This window comes from Lynx canadensis, chromosome B3 (assembly GCF_007474595.2).
Source record: "Lynx canadensis isolate LIC74 chromosome B3, mLynCan4.pri.v2, whole genome shotgun sequence".
Lineage (NCBI taxonomy): Eukaryota > Metazoa > Chordata > Mammalia > Carnivora > Felidae > Lynx > Lynx canadensis.
In genome coordinates this window covers 70407052-70422155 of record NC_044308.2, presented here as the reverse complement: position 1 = coordinate 70422155, position 15104 = coordinate 70407052, and the positions used below count along the sequence as shown (strand labels likewise).

General features: G+C 35.5%; 1 protein-coding gene across 1 annotated transcript; it reads left to right on the top strand.

Annotated features, from left to right (window-relative positions):
• Positions 1 to 2880: 2880 nt before the first annotated feature.
• LOC115517174 (olfactory receptor 4N5-like) lies at positions 2881 to 3807 on the top strand. Its single transcript, XM_030320293.1, has one exon. The coding sequence runs from the start codon at positions 2881 to 2883 to the stop codon at positions 3805 to 3807; it is 927 nt and encodes a 308-aa protein (XP_030176153.1).
• Positions 3808 to 15104: the final 11297 nt, after the last annotated feature.

The window sequence follows — 15104 nt, the reverse complement described above, 5'->3', positions numbered from 1 at the left end:
ATAAAGGAATAAAAGATATGGCAAATGTAAAAAGAATAATTGAGAAAGTGAGTGTATAAAATAGAATTAGTAGGAAGAAAATGGGCAAATCTGAAAAATGTAAAGAAGAGCAAAAGGATATGAAAGGGGAGAGATAGAGGCGATGCTAGGAAGATGATCAGTCCCCAAACGCTTGGCTTTGAGAGCTGGTCTAATAGCATTTGGATCTAGGCATGCTTCATGTGGTCTGTCAATGCAGTGTTTCTGCACTCTGAGAAAGCAGGGGGCATGAGCACCCTCTCTACCTGTGCAGCTTTAATGCCAGATGCATTTTTGTGTCAGTTGAAATAGCAAGGAAATTTAGAGATAATGAAAACATTCAGGTCTGTATCTTAGCCTATACTGACAATATTTCTTTGCCAATCTGACAGGAGCAAAAAGCTTGTCTCTGTGAGAGTCTTTGTTTTGGGCTTTTTCCCCCTAGGATTTCATGTTATGCAGAGTAACGTTCAGCTGATGCACATCTGTCCTCAATCTGTGTGATGAGCACAATCTTAGAATCAGAGGAACAGAAACTATATAAATGAGAATGGGAGAAGAATGTGGATTAAAGATGTGAAGTGGGATGCAATTCTGTTAGTAACAGAGAGTAGAGGCGGATAATGGAAAAATAAAAGCAGAGGAAGAGTAGGAGACTGCAACTCTCAGAGTGCTCCCTGTGTCTTAGAATTGTCAAGCCAAAGAAGCATGAAATAACTGTAAATGAGCACTTGGAATGCACAAAACCCAAGAAGAGCAGAAGGAGCTACTGACTTACTTTCCTAAGGGTAGGTTTCCATAAGCAGAGTAGGAAATGAATATGGAGGCCAATAGGCATCTAAGTGGGTAAAAGACAGAAGGAAGGTCTTAAGCAGTAATTTGAAGGCACCAAAGATGTTTTTTTCCTATTTCCATTTGCTTATACTTAATATGTGTGAGTTTATACATATGTGAATAAGTATCTCTTTGCACAAATATGTGCCCATGTGTTATAAATTCCTTTTGCATAATATTTGGCTGCTAGTTACAAATGTTACCAATCACATAGTACGTATGTTCTCATGTTTCCTAATAGGTGTGCCCTAAAACACCAGCTTACTGCCTAAATTTCCCATGAGTTTATGGACTTTTTAAGGTTGATTTTTCTTTAATTTTTCCCCTTTTTTCCCTCTTCCTACCTTCTTTTCCTAGGGATGCTAGCAATAATTTCTGTCAAATTTCTATTGGGAAGTTTTCCTTCTCCAATTTTCCATATCACTTTTATTGGCACATTAAAAAAAGATTTATTGAGATATAATCTACATATAAATTTACCATTTTAAATGTATAACTCAATGGTTTTAAGTGCATTTAAAGAGTTGTGAAAAAGCTTCATCATTAAACTTTTGGTTCCTTTCTCAAAGCATAATGTTTTTGAGTTCACTCATATTGTAGCATGTCCCAATATGCCATTTGTTTTTCTTGCTAAACTGTATTGCATTATATCTACAGTACTTTTGAAAACTATTGCATGTAATTCAAAATCAAGGGAAATATCATTATATGTGACATTATAGTATTTTGTTAAAATTAGCAATCTTTCATTTTTAAATCATTCATGCCAACAGTAAATAATGTACACATATCACAACATGAGTATTTATTAATAAAATATGGTTATACAATTATAGTAACATATAAATTATGTTTCTATAAATAGAAAATAACTACAAATATAATTCTAAATACAATTGTTATTTAGACAAGATTGCAGCCTGAAAAGGGGAAATACTCATGCAAGCAATATAATGATGATTTATCTGCCTAAATAAAGTAATACCCACTGATGGATGCTGATTAATAATATCCTCATCATTTTAAACTGAGGAATACACACCTCTTATATTTCTTACCACTTGTGAGGAAAAAAAACCCATTGCAAAAAATAAAAATCTTAACTGCAATTCCTTTATTTTTCTCATCTGTCAAATGAGTATATCATTCTCTATGTTCTATATTACTAATCCCAGATCTAGCATGCTTTGATTTTATTAGCTTAGATATTCAAAATGTTTTATATATTCTGATGTTTTATATGGAAATATTTGTGGAAGGGATGTCATCTGGCTATCATTCTGAGATTGGAGGAAAAAAGAGGTTATGGATATATGGTGATCAAATATAACTGGGTTAGTATTAATTAGGATTTAAGAACAAGGTGTGCAGCAGATTCAGGATGGGGACCCAACCAAGAGTGTAACTAGGGCAATAACTCTAAGTTTGGAGAATGTAGGGATCTTGTGTGAGACCCTAAACCATTTTGGAATAAAGGTGCACAAGGACACCAAAGAAGAATAAGTAAGAAACAAATTTGGAAAAGAAGGCATAAAACTAGGGAGTCTATAGGAACCAAAGGAAAGAAGGACTTGCAAAAGTACTTTGGTCTGTGGGAATGAGAAGTGACCAAAACCCAGCAACTAATGTAAACATTACAGAAAGTGCACCACCACTAACAATCAAACAAACAAAAAACCAACAAACCTGAAAAATTTAATAATGATTAAGTTTTGCTGTAATCAGGAAATTTCAGCTATACCTCAAGCAAAGTAGCTCAGAGTCCTAGAGGAGCACAATTACATAGAAGCAGCACGTGGTTAAATGGGAATGAGAGTGTGGTTATAAAAACAATTTCTTTTGGGGGAAATCAAGAAATGAAGGGTAGAAAGATCAGCCTAAAACACAAGACAGTTATGACCATGCATTGCTTTCAGCTAGGCAAGTCCTGGAAGTGGTAAATGATTTTATCTGAAAACAGCTATGGAGTAGATGAAAAGGTAGTTATAACAGATGATTCTTTGTTCTTTGTTATTATGCAGAGGAGAGATGGAGAGGGAGAACAGCACAGTGGTGACAGAATTTATCCTCCTTGGTCTCACCCAGTCTCAACAGACTCAACTTCTGGTCTTTGTGCTAGTCTTAGTTTTCTACCTCATCATTCTCCCTGGAAATCTACTCATCATCCTCACCATCAGATCAGACCCTGGCCTCACAGCCCCCCTCTACTTCTTTCTGGGCAACTTGGCTTTCCTGGATGCATCCTACTCCTTCATTGTGGCTCCCAGGATGCTGGTGGACTTCCTCTCTGAGAAGAAAATAATCTCCTACAGAGGATGTATCACTCAGCTTTTTTTCTTGCACTTTCTTGGAGTAGGGGAGATGTTCCTTCTTGTTGTGATGGCCTTTGATCGCTACATGGCCATCTGTCATCCATTACGCTATTCCACTGTCATGAGCCCTAGAGTGTGCTATGCCTTGCTGTTGGCTCTGTGGCTTGGGGGCTTTACTCATTCCATTGTGCAAGTAGCCCTTATTCTCCACTTGCCCTTCTGTGGCCCAAACCAGCTGGATAACTTCTTCTGTGATGTGCCACAGGTCATCAAGCTGGCCTGCACAGACACCTTTGTGGTGGAGCTCCTGATGGTCTCCAACAGTGGCCTGCTTACCCTGCTGTGCTTCCTGGGGCTTCTGGCCTCTTATGCTGTCATCCTCTATCGTGTGAAGGGACACACCTCTGAAGGCAAACACAAGGCTCTTTCCACATGTACCACACACATTATCATTGTGTTTCTCATGTTTGGACCTGCCATCTTCATCTATACTCGCCCCTTCAGAGCCTTCCCAGCTGACAAAGTGGTTTCCCTCTTTCACACAGTGATCTTTCCTTTGATGAACCCTGTGATTTATACTTTTCGCAACCAGGAAGTGAAAGCTTCCGTGAAGAGGTTACTGAGTCGTCACATGATTTGCTGAATAGAAGAATGAAATAAGCTACAAAGAAGAAAATCTAGTTGGAATTAATTAAATCACTTATTTATTAATGTACAAGGACACCATTGCATTTTAGCAAATATTACATTTATTAAGCACTTGCAATTTTCAGGCACTATTCTAGGTATGTGAATAAGGCAGTTGAGAGTCTAGGTCTCTTGGGGTTATATTCAAGTAGATAAAAACAGATTGAGCTATTAAATTGAAAATGACCTCTAGGAACTTGTTGGATTGAGCACAGGGTGTTGTATGTAAGTGATGAACAATGGAAATCCACCTCCCAAACCAAGAGCATACTGTACACACTGTATGTGTATATATGTAATTCATTATACATATAATTGTAAACTAAATAAAAAAAAAGAAATATCCTCTAATATCCAGAAGAGATAGTTATCTGAAACAAATAAAAAATACTGTTATGATAGAGTTTGACTAGAGATGGGAGTTTTTGCCTATGGTAGTTAAGCAAGGTCTTGTTGAATTGTGGTTAGCTGATATCCAGATGAAACATCCATGCAATTTTCTGGGGACACAAAATTCTAGGAAAAGAGGCACAAAGATCTTATAAATTTATACATTTGAAGACCACAAAGATGAATATAGTAGCTTGTCAAATAAGTTGATATATGTAAATAAGAATGTACTCAACACTGTACAGAAAATAGTATGATATATTCTTGGTTTTATATATATATATGTGTATATATACATAAATATATATATATATACATTGACAATAATGAAAAATGAAAGACCCGTAATAGGACTATTATGGATATAATTGGTATAAATTTGCTTTATTGTCTTTATATTTATTTATATATTTTCACATTTTCTGCTTCTTTTTGTTTAACTGAAAAAGACAAGTAAACAGATTCCCTCATAGAGTCTCTCATTCACCTTTTTCTGCTTTAATTCACTTAGCATAATATATTCTAGTTCCATCCACATTGTTGAAAATGGCAAGATTTCTTTTTTTGATTACCGAGTAGTATTCCATTGTGTGTATGTGCATGCGTGCGTGCGTGTGTAAGTGTGTGTGTGTGTGTGTGTGTGTGTGTGTATTACCTCTTCTTTATCTATTTGTAAGTTGATGGATATGTGGGATCTTTCCATAATTTGGCTATTGTTGATAGTGCTCTATAAACATTGGGTATGATGCGCCCCTTCAAATCAGCATTTTTGTATCCTTTGGATAAATACATAGCAGTGCAATTGCTGAGTCATAGGGGGGTTTATATTTTTTATTTTTTTGAGAAACCTCCATACTGTTTCCCAGAGTGGTTGCACCAGTTTGCATTCCCACCAACAGGGCAAAAGGGTTCCCCTTTCTCCATATCCTCACCGCATGTTGTTTCCTGAGGTAATTTTAGTTATTATGACAAGTGTGAGGTGTTATCTCATTGTGGTTTTGATTTGTATTTCCCTGGTGATGAGTGATGTTGAGCATCTTTTCATGTGTCTGTTAGCCATCTGCATATCTTCTTTGGAAAAGTGTCTATTCATGTCTTCTGCCCATTTCGTCATTGGAGTATTTGGTTTTTTTGGTGTTCAGTTTGGTAACTTCTTCATACATTTCGGTTACTAACCCTTATCTGATATGTCATTTGTAAATATCTTCTCCCATTAGGTCGATTGCCTTTTTAGTTTTGTTGATTGATTCCGTCAACATACAGAAGCTTTTCATCTTGATGAGGTCCCAATAGTTCATTTGCTTTTGTTTCCCTTGCCTCAAGAGACATATCTAGTAAGAAGTTACTGTGGCTGAGGTCAGAGAGGTTGCTGCCTGTTTTCTCCTGTAGGATTTTGATTGTTTCTTATTTCACATTTAGGTATTTCATACATTTTGATTTTTTTGTGTGTATGGTGTAAGAAAGTGGTCCAATTTCATTCTTCTGCAAATCACTGTCCAGTTTTCCCAGCACCATTTTCTGAAGTGACTGTCTTTTTTGCATTGGATACTCTTTCTTGCTTTGTTGAAGATTAGCTGGCCATACATTTATGGGTCCATTTCTGTATTCTCTATTCTGGTCCATTAATATATGTGTTTATTTTTGTGGCAGTACATACTGTCTTGATGATCACAGCTTTGTAAAACAGCTTAAAGTCTGGAAATGTGATGCCTCCAGTTTTCCTTTGATTTTTCAACATTACTTCAGCTATTTGGGGTCTTTTCTAGTTCCCTAAAATTTTAGGATTGTTTGTTCTAGCTCTGTGAAGAATGCTGGTGTTATTTTGATAGGAATTACATTTAATGTGTAGATTGCTTTGCGTAGTATCGACATTTTAACGATGTACGTTCTTCTGATCCATAAGCATGGAATGCTTTAACATTTCTTTGTGTTTTCAATTTCTCTCATGAGCTTTCTATAATTTTCAGCATACAGATATTTCACCTCTTTGATTAGGTTTAGTGCTGGGTATCTTATTGTTTTGGGTGCAATTTGGGATCGACTGCTTGATTTCTCTTTCTGCTGCTTCATTATTGGTGTATACAGATGCAACCAATTTCTGCATGTTGATTTTACGTCATGCAACTTTGATGAATTCAATTATCACTTCTAGCAGTTTTTTTGTGAAATATTTTTGGTTTTCCATGTAGAGTATCACATCATGTCATCTGCAAAGTGTCAAAGTTTAACTTCTTTGCAAATTTGAATGGCTTTTATTTATTTTTATTTTCTGATTGCCGAGGAAAGGACTTCCAGTACTCTATAGAACAATAGTGGTAAGAGAGGACATCCCTGTCATGTTCCTGACCTCATGGGGAAAGATTTCCATTTTTCCCCATTAAGGATGATATTTGCTGTGGGCCTTTCATAATGGCTTTTATGATGTTGAGGTATGTTCCTTCTACCCCTTTTTTCTTGAGGGTTTTTATCAAGAAAGAATGCTGTATTTTGTCAAATGTTTTTTTCTGCATATATTGTAAGGACATTTGTTTGTTTATTTGAACAAATTATAGATGAGAATTTCTCTAATCTGGGGAAGGAAACAGGCATTCAAGTCCAAGAGGCACAGAGAATTACTTTCAAAACCAACAAAAACAATGAACACCATGACATATTATAGTGAAACTTGCAACATATAAATATAAAAAGAAAATTCTAAAAGTAGCTAGGAACAAAATGTCCTTAACCTAACAATGGTTGACTCATAAGGTAAGTAGCAGATCTCTCCATTGGAATTTGGCAAGCCAGAAGGGAGTGGCAGAAAATATTCAATGTGCTGAACAGGAAAAATATGCAGCCAAGAATTCTTTATCCAGCAAGGCTCTCACTCAGAACAGAAGGAGAGAGAAAGACTTTCCAGACAAATAAAAACTAAAGGAGCTCGTGACCACTAAACTAGTCCTGCAAGAAATTTTAGGGGGACTCTCTGAGTGAAGAAAAAAAAAAACAGACCAAAGCAGCAAAGACTACAAAGACCAGAGAACATCACCAAAAACACCATTTCCACATAAGACAATGATACTAAATTCAAATCTTTCAATAATCACTCTGAATTTAAATGGTCTAAATGCTCCAATCAAAAGGCATAGGGTAGGGGGACCTGGGTGGCTCAATTGGTTAGCATCCAACTTGCCTCAGTTCATTATCTCGTGGTTCTTGAGTACAAGCCCTGTGTTAGGCTCTGGCTGACAACTCAGAGGCTGGAATCTGCTTTGGATTCTGTGTCTTCCTCTCTATCTGCCCCTCCCCTACTCTCACTTGGTCTTTCAAAAATAAATAAGCATTTAAAAAATTTTTTAAAATATGATATCACAATGAATTAAAAAAAACAATATCCATCAATATGCTGCCTACAGGAGACTCATTTTAGACCTAAAGACACCTGCAGATTGAAAGTCAGGGGATGGAGAATCATGTATCATTGTAATGGACTTCAAAAGAAGGCCAGAGTAGCCATACTTATATCAGACAACCTAGATTTTAAAACAAAGACTGTAACAAGTGGAAAATAAAGGCATTATATCATAATTAAGAGGTCTATCCATTAAGAAGATGTAACAATTGTAAATATATATGCCCCCAACTTGGTGATATCCACATATATAAATCAATCACAAACATAAAAAAACCCACTGATAATAATACCGTCATAGTAGATTTTAAACCAACTTACAGTAATGGACAGATCATCCAAACAGAAAATCAGCAAGGAAACAATGGCTTTGAATAACAACTGAAGCAGATGGAGTTAGCAGATATATTCAGAACATTTCATCCAAAAGCAGCAGAATACACATTCTTCTTGAGTGCACATGGAATGTTCTCCAGAATAGATCACATACTAGGTCACAAATCAGTCCTCAACAGGTACAAAAAGAATGAAATCATACTATGCATATTTCAAATCATAATACCATAAAACTTGAAATCATCACAAGAAAAAATTTGGAAAGCACTACAATACATTGAGGTTAAGGAACATTCTACTAAAGAATGAATGGGTTAACCAGGAAATTAAAGTATAAATAAAAAATAACATGGAAGCAAATGAAAATGAAAACACGTCATCCAAACACTTGGGATGCATTAAGTCCAGGTGTAAGAGGCAAATACATTGTAATTCAGGCCTATTTGAAGAAGCAAAAAAGGTCCCAAATACACAATGTAACCTTACAATTAAAGGAGCTAGAAAAGGAGCAGCAAATCAAGCCCAAGCCAGCAGAAAAGGGAGATAATAAAGATTAGAACAGAAACAAATGATATAGATACAAAAAACCAAGAAGAGATCAATGAAACCAAAAACTGGTTTTTGAAAAAGTAAACAAAATTGAAAAACATTGAGGCAGACTTATCAAAAAAGACGACCCAAATAGGTAAAATCACGAATAATGAGATCACAACCAACACCAAAAAAAACCAACAATCAAAAGAGAATATGATGAAAAATTATGACAAACTGGACAAGATGAAGAAATGGACAAATTCCTAGATACTCACACATTACCAAAACTCAAACAGGAAGAACAGAAAAATTTGTTGTGGCTTTAATGTTAATTTTAGGACCACAAATACATACTGAACATTGTGATATACCACAGTCCAACTGCAACACATGGGTGACACTCATGGACCACAGTTGGTGATACAAATATCACATTAGTGTAACTTCCATTTCCTTCCATTTACCTTCTCCCCACTCTGGTGTTGGTGCTGTTTTAGATTTACGTCTGCTGTTATCTACTGAGATAACACATTCAACAAGGTATTGTTATTACTTTCACTGTGTATGGTCATTTACCTTGTAGAGACATTTATGGAATGGAAATTGTTTTTAATCTCTTCCTGTTTCATTTTGTATAGCTATCGCTCCATGTTCACTAATGTTTTCTTCTTCACTGACATCTCTGCAAGTAATACCATCCAGTGCATTTTTTCAGCCGAGAAGTAGAATAGTTCAATTCCATATTTCAATTTGGATTTAAAAAATTCTACTGTGGCCCTACTTAACCATTGTAGTGCAGCAGTACTACCTCTTCTGATGACCAAGGTAAATTACTTACAAGATAGTGACACCTTTCATTGCCATGATGTCTCTGGGAAAGAAAAACATAAAGTGATTGAGTGGCAGTGAAGCTTGAGGTTAATAGGAATCTTACTGCATCACTGGTGAAAGCATATCCCAGAACTTCTGGAACTAGAGAGCCTGAAGCTGTGGGAAAAGAAAGCATAAATTCTACAAGTGTTTTATAGAGTTTGAAGATATACAGAGAATATCCGTGTTCTTAACCCTACAGATTCTGTTTACTGGGAACAAAATTACATCTAATGTCATTAAATAAGAGTATACACTACATCCTAGAGGATGCCATCTCAAGATACCAGGATACAATCTAAACACCGTGATGCTCAAAGTCAGTCTTAATATAAAATGATGCAGGGCATGATGGACACCTACATCTCCATAGTCAACTGAACCTCCATGGTCAGATGGTCCATACCTATGGGGTTTAGTAGAATGTCAGTGGCTAATTTCCAACTCACGCACAGTTCTCTGCTGCACATGGCATACACATGCTATGATCCTGTGAAACTACATTGTGACTCTCCTATTAGAATATGGAAAAAAAACTAATGAATGGTTTATTTCTCAGGAGAGATAACTTTAATACTGTATGATTAACCTGGATAAATGGCCCTAGTGGTAAGGCTACTTTTACTTTGTTCTAGATCTGATAAGATGCCTCCCCTGAACTAAGTTTACAAAACTGGAAACCTCATGTCAATCAATAAATAAGTATTATATACAAGTTGGAATACACTGCCTCTAAAACTTGGAGAGGACTACCAGACATTATGATTTCTTCTTAGTGGCACAGCGATGGTACAAGATGCAATACTTTAACTTTTAAGGAGATGCCTCAGCATCCTTGCCCTGGATAAACTCTCCAAAATTTCACAAATGTGGCAAGACCCTGCCATCTTAAATGATAATGGTTTTTGTCCTCACATTTGATTCGTCACAGTGGCTTAATCTGGGAAGAAAAAAGTGTTGTTTTTCTTATGCCCTATCTTAAGAATATTGAAAATTTCACTTAACTTCCCTTTAAATGTACATCACATGTCCTTGACCTAAATTTTTGGTCTGCCTTTAGTCAGCCATGATTACAGTGTTATAATTAAATTAGAGCTTTTGTTTTCTAGCGTAAAACAATTATAGTATCTTAGTCCAGTGTATGTGTAGCAGTGCCACACTATCAACGGAGACTCCAAAACCCTATATGTATGTTCATTTTTAAATAATTTCTCCCAAAATGTCTGTAAAAATTCCTCACACATTTATACTCCAGAAAGACTAAATAATAAAAGGATGTGTGCCATTATAGTCCCATTTTCCTTCCAATCCATCCTTTTTCCATTCTATAAATTTTCTCTTACTACAGGAAGCCCTGATTCATGAAGACTGCATTTCCAGCACCCTAGCATTTCTTGACCTTAGATGGTTACAAATGGATATCACTGTTAGATTAATATAGGGTGGGAGGAAAAGAAAACGAAGAATACACACACACACACACACACACACACACACACACACACTCTGCCTTAGCCCAAACATCCACAGTAGTTCTCTGGCTCATTCTAGAACTCAGCAACACTTCCATGGCTCTAGCTCTCCTTGTGACATTGGCCACTACATTTCCCACCTTTGTATATAAGCCATTATACTCAGAATAATCATCTCCCAAAGAGGTCCACACCCTAATATTGGAACTTGTGAATACGTCACCTTACATTGTAAATTGAACTTTGACAATATGATTATTTATAAACCTTGAAATAGGGAGGTTATCCTAGTTAATGTGGGCGGCCTCAATGAAATGCATGAGTGTTTAAAAGCATTGAACTCTTCATGGATCTAGAGAAAGAAAAAAGAAATCCAGAAAGGATCGATCTTGAGGAGGATTTGATTCACTATTTCTGGCTTTGAAGAGGACGAAGATACGACCAAAGAATATAGGCAATGTATAGAAAGTGAGAATAATGTCTGACAAAGATCAGCAAGGAAGTGGAAATGTTATTCTACAAACACCTGGAACTAAAGTTGGCCCTCAGCCAGGCTGAGTCTGGGAGTAGTTTCTTCCCCCAAAGCCAATAAGGAATATCGTCCTGCCAACAACTTCATTGTATCCCAGAGAGAAAAAAGTTGGATTTCAGACTTATCCAACTACAAGGTAAGAAATTTGGGTTGGATGAAGCTTCTAGTTTTTGGGAAATTTTTTGAGGGAGAAGAAGAAAATGAATACATGTCATTACCCTGGGGCTGTGGTAAGACTGTGTCTTCTCTTGCCCCTCCAGATTGGATTTGGTGGTAGATTCCATTTGATGTTCATCTTTGGTTTCCCCGAACATTTCCTATTAGCATCTCAGCCTTCATGTCACTAGTTAATTAAACTCCTCCTGCTTTATATATGTTTAACTGATAGCACTGAACTGTAAATATTTATGGCACTTAATGTTAGTATAACAACACTATTGCAATTAGACCTAAGGAAATATGGAGTTGAGGATAGGCAAAGTACTTGACTCTATCAGAAGTCAGCTCCTCTAAAGAATTTTCACCAGTAGCTGCCTGTTAATACTGTTTACTTTCATGTTATTTGCCACTTCTGTCACATGGAAGGCTTCACAATGCCACTTAATGAATTCAGACATCTGTTTTGAATGAGGAATGGGGGAAGACTACTCAGCGGAGTCTCTTACACTGTCTGTATTAACTGCTAAACTGGTGAGGAAAATTAAACAGTGATTGCCACAGTATAGTGAGATGCAGCTTTGTGGACAGGGTTGGAGACTGCATGGAAGTTTATAGACACCCCATTCCACAAAATGAGCTTTGGGGGCACCTGGGTGGCTCAGACAGGCCACTGACTCCTGATTTTGGCTCATGTCATTATCTCACAGTTGTAAGATCAAGTCCCACATTGGAGTCTGTGCTAAGCATGCAACCTACTTGGGATTCTCTCTATCCCTCTCTCTCTGCACCTCACCTGCTCCTGCTTGCTATCTCAAAATAAATAAATAAACTATAAAAAAATAAGAAAATGATCTTTAATTTTCAAGAAAGAAGGAAGGGTCATGTTTGGGAAACTAACAAATTCTGCTATATCCAGTTTTCATCACTGTTATTCAACATTACTGTCACCTTTTAGTTAATGGAATAAGGCACAGGAAATGTATAAGAAGAAAAAAAAGTTATTAATGCCTGTAGATCATTTTACCAGTACCTTCAAGAAAATATGACACTGAACTGGCAAAAAAAAATGACAAAGAGATTTCCACAATGATACCATGTACCACATAAATATATAATAAATGGAAACAATAGCAATAAAACCAATTATGTTAAATAAAAAGATCATAGAATAGGAAAGTAGTAAATATGCAAAATTACATTGAACAAAAAATATGTTACCAAGATTAGAAGATTAGAATGTATTGTATCATAAAAGTAAGCAGACATTTAGAACGACATAAAATCCTTCTGGATGAAAGACTCAATTTTGTAATTCTGTTCATTTTTTTCTACTTTTCTTATAGGTTTAATACTGTGATATTAAAATACCAATGGAATTTGTTTTAACTTTAGAAAATATATTTAATTCAGAATAAAAATATATAAGAATAAGCAAGAACACTCTGAATGAATAAAGCAATGACAACAGATTTGCCCTTCCATACATTAAATATGCTGTAAACTAATGACTAGTAAAGTAAGTAGTAACACCACAAAAATTATCCAGGAAAACAAAACAGGAAATGAGTACTCCCAAAGAAGAGCCTGATTTATGAGCAAATCTGAAAGGTAGTAAACAAAGCATAACAAATTCTTAGTGGAATGAATTATTATTTAATTGGAATGATGAAATTTATTTCACATTATTTCTGAAAAGTTCAGAAAGATTGGACTTTATGTGAAAATCTCAGCCTTAATACAATGTAAAATAAAAATAATCTAGATCATTTATATTTTTCCTAAATATCACATTTATGAATGCTTTTTGTAGAAAATAAACTACTACAAAAGAAAGAACATCATATAAAATTCTCATTATTCAAGCCTAGTCCTATCTTTTCACTGCCTGAGTATGGATTATTGCCTTTAAAGTATTATCAATTTTATAGATGAAAAATGGTATCTTCTTTCTGCAATGTGAAAAGTCTTTTTTAACAATCCCAATTACTTTCTTACTACTGGTCTCTGAGGAATCTAAAACAATCCAATGAGTTCTCTCCTTTGTGCCTCCTACCAAGAGATACACTTATATATTGCTGTCTTTTGAAGTCCAGAAAAGAAAATAAGTCACTGGATGATGAAGATTAAGCATCCATTTCATACTGATGTTACCTCTGAAGTCCAAGTGCAAACTGGTAGGTTACATAATCTTGACATGCTACTCTATCTACATACCACATCGATCACATTATTCTCATTAATAACATTAAATGTATCCATAAGTGTTAAAAACAATGCCAAAATGAAACTGAGAGGAAGGCTCAATGGATTTCAAAAATTAATCTGGAACAAACATAATCTTGCTACGATTGGAAAAAAATACAAAAATCAGAAAACACTATACCAATGATTATTGGAAATTAGATTATAATAGCAGTCCAAGCCAATAAATTATTTTTAGACTAAAGAAATCTGGGTATATTCAAATTCTTCAGTTATACTTATCAGTTTGAATGATTTTATTCTTTAAATTATAGCAGAAATATTGAGAAAGTGCCTTTGTTGTTTCAGAAATGCAATTATTTTTAAAAGAGACAAATGATAGAAATGTGAGGATAAAACGCCTGATTCAGAGCTTTGAAAATCATAGAATGTCACCACTCATAAAATATTGATGCCATCATTATACTTGTTAGGATTGCTAGAAAAGCTTATGAGAAAATTCAACTTTCCTATGGTAACAGTCTGAAAATGGCCAAATAGTTAAAACACTGAGATAGCATCTTGTCTAGGACTCTGTCTTTGCCACACCCATGTGCACCTGCAAGTAAACCTATTATGTGCTTCAAGGAAACACAGAAAGTCCAGGGGCTATAGTGCAGATGAGATCATTGTTCTACAGTTAAGAGTACAAGGCACAAAGAAGAAATACAGATTCACATCTGTGAATGAGAACTATCAAACATGTGCACTTCCTGTTTTATTACCTTCTGAAAGAAGGACGTTTTTATGCTACTTTGGATGATAGTGTCAAACATAATGGAAAATTATGGGCCGTTACAAGAACTGTGTGTCTTAGTGATAGTAACCAAGCAGAGAAAAGAGCATATGATTAAGTATTCACTATGGTTACCCAGATATACAATTTTAAAATTTTGAACTATGTAACTAAAAGATTACATGTATCCCCAAATCACGTATATTCTTTCTTTTTTTTTTTTTTTTGTGACAATCTGTATTAGCCTTTGGTCTAGGTTCTCATAAAAGCAAGGAAAAGACTGAAGATGAACAACTTGCCTGAAATAAGACTTGAAAAAAAGAGCTAAAATCACCCAAACAAGGAGAGTCTTAACCAGGTGAATTTATATAGAATGAGCACTGACCTATTCCCTTTATTTGTGTGTCTTTTTTAAAAGTTCATTTAGCTTGCCTGAATCCACCTCAGTCAGCAACATATCTCTGACTTTTTTTCCATCTTTGACAAAGTCAGAGATTGAAAGAACTTTAAGGGAAATAATTGTGAGGAAGGATAGATCCAAGGAGGCTAAGTAACCCAAGATAGTACTCTTATCAAAGAATATATCACATTT

What these genes read in the sequence shown, in the direction of transcription:
- LOC115517174 (XM_030320293.1), top strand. Translation starts at nt 2,881, where the DNA reads ATGGAGAGGGAGAACAGCACAGTGGTGACAGAATTTATCCTCCTTGGT.